The sequence below is a fragment of the Crocuta crocuta genome, unplaced genomic scaffold (genome assembly GCF_008692635.1).
Source record: "Crocuta crocuta isolate KB4526 unplaced genomic scaffold, BGI_CrCroc_1.0 scaffold108, whole genome shotgun sequence".
Classification (NCBI taxonomy): domain Eukaryota; kingdom Metazoa; phylum Chordata; class Mammalia; order Carnivora; family Hyaenidae; genus Crocuta; species Crocuta crocuta.
Window position 1 is genome coordinate 3,102,610 of NW_027532825.1, and position 7,956 is coordinate 3,110,565.

The following is a 7,956-nucleotide window of genomic DNA, read 5'->3' on the forward strand; positions in this document are numbered from 1 at the left end:
CGTGTCCCTAAAGAGCGCAGGGCAAGGGAAAGGGGTGCGTTGTCAGAGGGACAGACCCCCCCCCCCCCCCGNGGACACGGCCACGGGCCCGCGGGGACTGGGCCTCCCCTTGCTCCGTGGAGGGGTGCCGGCCCCTCTCCAACGCTCCATTGTCGAACAGACCTAACCACCTGCGCTCCCGGGCCAGCGGCTGGACCCCGGGTCCTGGGCTGCCCGGGTGAGGGCAGGGAAGGCGCCTTCAGCGGGCCTCCTGTGAACTGGATTCGACCCTCAGCGCCTCCGAGTCTCTATTTCGGAGGACTCTGAATAGGAGGCGCAGGTGCAACGAAACCAAGTTCAGTCCTGTCTGCAAAGCCTTCCTGGANCCGGCCGGCCTGCGCGCCCACAGACCCGGGGGTCGTATTGCTAGGACTGAGGAAGAGGAGCATTTGGTCGAGTCTGTTCGAAGTGCTGAGCACCATTCTGAGTGCTTTGCAGCGTTTAAAGCCCCTGTCAGCTAAGCCGCGTTGCTCAGGGTCATGGCCGGTGAGCGGTTGAGCCAGACTACAGACCCTGTGCTGTTCTCCGTCTGGGGCCGGCACAGTGTCTGAAAGGTGGTGGGAGCTGCGTCGCGATTTTAATAGTTTTTATTCCCGTGGATACCCTGTTCTAGATACTGGGAGGATACAAATGTAATCGAAAACAGGCCCTGCTGCAGAAGCCAACCATTTAGTTAGACAAATATCCCATTCTTAAAATAAGCAGGGAATTATCCAAATAAAAAAGACTGAAATGTGGTTCATATGTAAATGTTAATTAGCCATAAGTTTTAAATTTTTTTAAATGTTTGTATTTTAGAGAGGGTGGGGGCACACAAGCAGGGGAGGGGCAGAGAGAGAGGGAGACACAATCTGAAGCAGGCTTCAGGCTCTGAGCTGTCAGCACAGAGCCCGACACGGGGCTTGAACTCACAAAACGGGAGATCATGGCCTGAGCTGAAGTCAGAGGCTTAGCTGCTTGAGCCCCCACCCAGGCGCATGTAGCCCTGAGTTTTAGACAGAAGAAATGCCGTAACAAGTGACCGAAATGGTAACCAGGTGATGGCTGTGTCATTGATCAGTGCTGGCCAAACAGGTGTTTGGCTCTCCGTGTCCATATCTGTTGGGCAAATGGTTGAGAGGAAGGAGACTGGAAGGTGAGTTTCGAAGACGATGGTGAAAGTTAGAAAGGAGAGGAAGGTACCCTGGGAACAGCGGGACTAGAGCTCTGAGCTGTGGGAGGAATCCCAGGATTGCAGGTGCTGAGAGGGGCATGAAGCCACCAAGAGGAAGAGGGTGTTCCTGGTGAGGAGAAAGTTGGTGATCGGTGTTTTCCAAGCCCCCCGCTCAGGTTCTCACTTCCAGTATTGCGTCAAAAAGACTAAGCTAAAATTGTATAGCGGGCAGTGGGATGAACCGCGTGTCAGAAGTCAGTTCTACTTTTGACTTGTTTATTTAGCTTTATTGTTAGAATCCCACTGGGTCTTAAGTTTTGTTTTCCCAAGAAAGATTTATGAACACTTCCCTATGATGTGACAGGCTCTTTGTAGAGTGTTAAGGGAGATACATAGCTGTATTAAACACGGCTTGTGCACCAAAGGAACCCACAGGTTATTAATTATTAAGATCTATTTACAGCAGTTTTGGGAGGTAGATTTTTTTTTAATGTTTATTCCTGAGCGAGAGACCGAGCATGAGCAGGGGAGGGGCAGAGAGCGCGCGCGCGCGAGAGTCACACACAGAATCTGAAGCAGGCTCCAGGCTCTAAGCTGTCAGCACAGAGCCCAACACGGGGCTCAAACCCACAAACCATGAGATCATGACCTGAGCTGAAGTCGAGCGCTTAACTGACTGAGCCACCCAGGCACCCTGGGAGGTTGATTTTAAAATACAGGTATTCTTAGTTTTTACAACATTCCTTTATTGCAGCAATCCTCGGAATTGCAGGAGTTTTCTTACATATTTTTCTTGTGGATCGAGAGGTAAATCCTATACATCTAGCAAAACATGATTACAATCATTTGTAATTCTGGTAAAAGAATTTTGACTTAATGTAAGGAGGCTTATAAAAATACGTGGAGAGAAAAAACCTAAAATAAAAGCACTTTTCTGGCAGACTGTTTAGACATGGAGTGTTTGTATGTTAGCAGGCTTGTTCTCATATTTCATTTATAATGACCGTTTCAATTTTTTAAAATTTGTTTCAATGTTTTTATTTTCAGAGAGAGTGCACGAGCAGGGGAGGGGCAGAGAAAGAGGGAGAGAGAGAATCCCGAGAAGGGCCTGCGCATTAGCAGAGCCTGACGTGGGGCTCGAACTCACAGACCGCAAGATCATGACCTGGGTTGAAACCAAGAGTCGGACACATAACTGAGCCACTTGGGCGCCCAGACGGTTTCGCTGTTAGCCCTTGACGCAAAATTGGAAAATTGTGAGAGCGTCCTGTTTTCCGTGCTCATCTTCGAGTAAGTCCATGAAGACATTTAGTGTATTCTGGTTGCTAATTATGATCTGGGCTGCTGTAACCTTTGGGGGCAGCAGCTGCTGGGTCTTGTGCATGGTGTCCGAGTGTGAATTCCTGCCCTGTTGCATGCTGGCTCTGTGATCGCTGGTGACACCTCAGCCTCTGCTTCTATATTTGTGTGATAGGCCCGAGAATAGTGTTTGTCACCATTTTTCCATATTCATTCATTATTTGACTTGATTCTTACAGTGATTTCACTCACTCTACAGATGAAACCAAGGGCTCCATGATAGCCCTCAGGTCATCTGCTTTCTCTTAGGGACGGAACTGAAAACCTCGGCGTGGTTTCTCCTGATTTGTTTGTCTCTAGTTCCATTGCTCTCACATGTTGCCTTTCCTTTGCTGATGAATTTTAAACCCTTTCCATCTAAATGTCGTGAATGTTTTCCTGTGTGCAGGGAAAATTACAGGACTGAAACCATTTCCCCATAGCAAAGCATTATTAGGTCACCTCTTTATCTTGAATGCTCGAACTCTGTGATTAACGAGCCAGTTCTCTTATAAATGATCTGTCCTCATCATCCAGATGGCCAACAGACACATGAAACGATGCTCAGCATCCCTCCTCATCAGGGAGATACAAATCAAAACCACACTGAGATACCACCTCACGCCGGTCAGAGTGGCTAAAATGAGCAAATCAGAGAACTCTAGATGCTGGCGAGGATGTGGAGAAACGGGCAGCCTCCACTGCTGGTGGGAATGTAAACTGGTGCAGCCCCTCTGGAAAACAGTGTGGAGGTTCCTCAGAAAACTAACAATAGAACTCCCCTAGGACCCAGCAATAGCACTGCTAGGAATTTACCCAAGGGATACAGAAATGCTGAGGCATAGGAGCACATGTACCCCAATGTTCATAGCAGCACTCTCCACAATAGCTAAAACATGGAAAGAGCCTAAGTGTCCATCACCGGACGAATGGATCAAGAAGATGTGGTTTATCTATACGATGGAATACTACATGGCAATGAGAAAGAATGAAATCTGGCCATGTGTAGCAACATGGATGGACCTTGAGGGTGTTATGCTGAGCGAAATAAGTCAGGCAGAGAAGGACAAATATCATATGTTTGCACGTATAGGAGGATTAGGAGGAACTTGACGGAGGAACAAGGAGGAGAAGAAGGGGGGAAATGGTGGGGGAAAGGGAGAGAGGCAAACCATGAGAGACTTGAATGCTGACAAAAACTGAGGACTGATGGATGTGGGGGGAAGGGGGGGATGGGCATGGAGGAGGACACTTGTGGGAATGAGCACTGGGTGTTATGTGGAAACTAAATTGACAATAAACTATTTGTAAAAAAAAAAAATAAAAATAAATGATCTGTCCTCATAAATGAGAAGGGCAGAGGTTTAAAAAGTGTGCTTACAGTGTTGCCTCCTTGTTTCTTCCTTGGTACTGATTCCTTTTCGTTTTTCATTCGTTGTTTCAGAGTGTCCGGCATGCAGGCCCCCAGTTCCAGGTCTGTGCACCTGAGCGAATGGCAGAAGAATTACTTCGCCATCACATCTGGCCTGGGTACGGCCGGACAGAAGGCAGATGCCTACCGAGCGCAGATATTACGCATTCAGTACGCATGGGCAAACGAGGAGATCTCCCAGCGCTGCGCCACCACGCTGTTCAGAAAATATGCAGAGAAGTACTCTGCAGTTATCGATTCTGACAATGCCGAGACTGGCTTGAATAACTATGCGGAAAGCATTTTAACTTTAGCAAGATCGCAGCAAACCGACAGTGACAAGTGGCAGTCTGGATTGTCAATAAATAATGTTTTCAAAATGAGTAACATACAGGAGATGATGCGAGCCGGCGGCAAAGCCAGGGAGTCTCTGTCGGCACCTGCCACAGCATCGGTCTTCATCCGCAAAGAGGCTGTTGTCTTCGATCCTCCTAAATCGAGTGGTCGTGGTGGCTCTGGGGACAGTGGCCCAGTAACTGACACAGCTTGTAATACAACTAGGACCCGAGACATCCCAGAGCGCAGTCCTTCAGCATGTCCCCAGAATGCCCGGCCACCTACGCTGACTAACACCAGTCAGACGTGCCCTGCATCCCTAACACCTGTCGGTGAATTTGCCATCACAAAATTGCATGCCACACCGCTGTTTGGAAGCGCCGAAAAGGAAAACAGCAGCTCTCCCAAAGCCAGCATAGGACTGAATGAGTTCTCCGCTAGTCCGTCCCGTTTGCCCTCTAGCTATGACAATACATGGCAGAGGAGAGCTTTCTATGGTTCTGGGATCATCGACGCACTGTCCACCCCAGAGGCAAATAAGGCTTTGCCTAAAACAGAAGACAGCACCCAGAGAGAGGAGGGTGGCCTGCCTAGTTTTAAAACTGCAAAAGAGCAACTGTGGGTAGATCAGCAAAGGAAGAACCAGCAGCCCCAGCGTGTATCAGGGTCAGCGTATGGTGGGGTAAAGAAGTCTCTGGGAGCCAGTCGGTCCCGGGGAATATTTGGTAAGTTCGTTCCTCCTGTCCCGAAGCAGGACGGGGGAGCGCCGCACGGGGGAACGCAATACAAGCCTTCTGGGGCCGGACCTGCAGAGCCGGCACATCCCGTGGACGAGCGTCTGAAGAACCTGGAGCCAAAGATGATCGAACTTATCATGAACGAGATCATGGATCATGGCCCCCCTGTAAACTGGGACGACATTGCAGGAGTAGAGTTTGCCAAAGCCACAATAAAGGAGATCGTCGTGTGGCCCATGCTGAGGCCGGACATCTTTACCGGTTTACGAGGCCCGCCTAAAGGAATTCTGCTCTTCGGGCCCCCAGGGACGGGGAAAACTCTGATTGGCAAGTGCATTGCCAGCCAGTCTGGGGCAACGTTCTTCAGCATCTCTGCTTCCTCCTTGACTTCCAAATGGGTAGGCGAGGGGGAGAAAATGGTCCGCGCACTGTTTGCTGTCGCGAGGTGCCAGCAACCGGCTGTGATATTTATTGATGAAATTGATTCTCTATTGTCTCAGCGAGGAGATGGTGAGCATGAGTCTTCTAGACGGATCAAAACCGAATTTCTGGTCCAGCTAGATGGAGCAACCACCTCTTCTGAAGATCGTATTCTGGTGGTGGGGGCGACCAATCGGCCCCAAGAAATCGATGAGGCTGCCCGGAGAAGGCTGGTGAAAAGGCTTTATATCCCTCTCCCAGAAGCTTCAGCTAGGAGACAGATCGTGACAAACCTCATGTCCAAGGAGCAGTGTTGCCTGAGTGAGGACGAGGTTGCCCTGGTTGTGCAGCACTCTGAGGGGTTCTCGGGGGCTGACATGACCCAGCTGTGCAGAGAAGCGTCTCTCGGGCCCATTCGCAGCTTACAAGGTGCCGACATCGCCACTGTGACCCCAGATCAAGTTCGACCCATAGCTTATGTTGATTTTGAAAATGCTTTCAGAACCGTGCGACCCAGTGTGTCTCCTAAAGATTTAGAGCTTTATGAAAACTGGAACAGAACCTTTGGTTGTGGGAGGTGAACAGGACACTTGAAGTTTAAAGATGGTGCCTTGGTAACGTGCCCTTTCCCCCTGTGCAGCTTAGAAAACCGGGAGTTTATTCATTGTACTCTCAGAGTGTATTTTGAATTCTACACCTCAAAAAAATAGAGTAGTAATAGCTGCAATTTTCCAATTGATTGACTTAGCCTCTGTTAATAGAAACCTGGGTTTCCTCCAGGTACTACCTGATGTGTGAGCCTATTCGAATAAAATATGAATGAACGTGTTTCTTTTGTCCAGAATGGGTCTGTCTTTTCACGGTGAACAGTATGATGAATAGTGGGCTCGGGCTGAAACTAAAGACTCACTTCTATGTGAGGTGGTGTCTGATGGGTACGCATCTCCTGTTGAAGAAGGTTTCTTCTGACCACGTGACTCTCCGTGTTGGCCGGCGTGGTGGTTTTCACTTCGTGGTGTTCAGTGGATTTACGGTCTCCCCAAACAGCCGAATGAAAGTGCCCGTTTTTTGTTTTTCTTTGTAGTCACTTACAGTTTTCTCCCATTTCTGGGACTGACTAATGGAGATGTGTTCACAGGTAGCTGGGTGTAATCTAGTATTGGAAACATGTCCACAGACATGAAGAAGAATGTTGTGTCTTTCCAGGAGGTAGAGGGTGTTCAATGTTTTATTTGGCATTAGTTCACAACCCGTAGTGTGGATCTCTCAAAAGTGAACGTCTTCAGGGTTTTATATTGGACCATTTTGTTTTGTAAGTAATAGACGTTCATCATAGAAACATGAAGGTAGAGAGAGGAATGAGAAGAAGAGAAAGATCGCCCTGATCCCACCCCCTACTTTGGAGAGCACAGTGTCAGCTCTTGCACACATCTACAGGGCGGGACTGTACGGTCTGTTTCGCAGCCCTCTTTCTTCTCTGTCACCGTCATGTCCCATGTGAACGTACTGTTACAACATCCTCCCTGAGGATCCCATCGTCTGGACAGACTGTCGTTTATTCAGTCCTCTGCTTGGGGACGCTCAGGGCAGGACACAAGCTGGTTTCCTTTGGTTCATTGTACACAAAAACATGTTGAATGCCCTAGTGACCTTTTTAAAAAATAAATACACTTCTCTTGAGTAAAATTCTTGCATTGAATTCTTGCACATTTTAAAGGCCTTTGGCATGTGTCCTGAATTGTCCCCTACGAAAGTCGTGTGTCTGTGGGATTCCTCTCCGCACAAAGCCACAGGGCCTGCTTACCTGTCCTGTGTGGACATTGGGTCACGGCAGTTTTTTTGGTGTTGTGCCCACATCCGTTCATTCAAACGGTCCTGGATACTGGCTGGTGTTCCAGGCGCTGAGAGCAGAGTGGTGAGCAGCCAGCAAAGAGCGTTGGTCTTATGTGGGTGACTTTCAAGTTGTACTGTTCTCTCTGGACAGCACAGTTGAAGAGAGGAATTTGCCAGGTGACTTTAGACCATCGTTTTAATTTTTGTTCTTGGCCTGCCTTCTATTTCTGTACTATCTTGAAAGCTTTGTCCTTGCAACTGCCTTTTATTAGACAGATGTCCTTGCCATTGTCTTTTATTAGAATTTGGATGTTAAATTTCTGGTCTCTGGTTTTCAGGTAAATCTTTAAAAATGTCAAGCGTCTCATACATTGTTGTCTTTGTCCCGTTTCGTTTCTGCACAAACGGCACCGCAGTCAGCTGGGACTCCTAGGTGTTGAGGGCCAGGAATTTCTGCGGGTGTCTCCCCTGATGCTTGTGAATCCTCTTCCAGATCACCCACCCCCCCTTGGGTTCTACTGTTACCGCAAGTGGCGAGGTCAGCAGCCATCGTCCTGTATGGTGTTTGTGACCATAGTACGGTCAGTGTTTTCCCAGCAGCCACTCCCGCCAGCCCCGACCTTTGGCTCTCCCTTGGTCACCAGCCATGGGCCCCTTTCCTTTGTGGAACCGAGCTGGGATTATGTCCA

The 7,956-nt window shown here is 48.8% G+C and overlaps 1 protein-coding gene across 3 annotated transcripts; it reads left to right on the forward strand.

Annotated features, from left to right (window-relative positions):
- Positions 1-391: 391 nt before the first annotated feature.
- FIGNL1 (fidgetin like 1) lies at positions 392-6,263 on the forward strand. 3 transcript variants are annotated; one of them, XM_077781147.1, is made up of 3 exons: positions 392-525; positions 2,240-2,482; positions 3,975-6,263. In XM_077781147.1, exon 3 carries the CDS (start codon positions 3,985-3,987, stop codon positions 6,013-6,015), a length of 2,031 nt encoding a protein of 676 aa, XP_077637273.1. In that variant the 5' UTR covers positions 392-525; positions 2,240-2,482; positions 3,975-3,984; the 3' UTR covers positions 6,016-6,263. The 3 variants fall into 3 exon arrangements, with proteins under 3 accessions (XP_077637273.1, XP_077637274.1, XP_077637275.1); XM_077781148.1 differs by lacking the exon at positions 392-525 and adding an exon at positions 981-1,174; XM_077781149.1 differs by lacking the exon at positions 392-525 and adding an exon at positions 1,867-1,911.
- Positions 6,264-7,956: the final 1,693 nt, after the last annotated feature.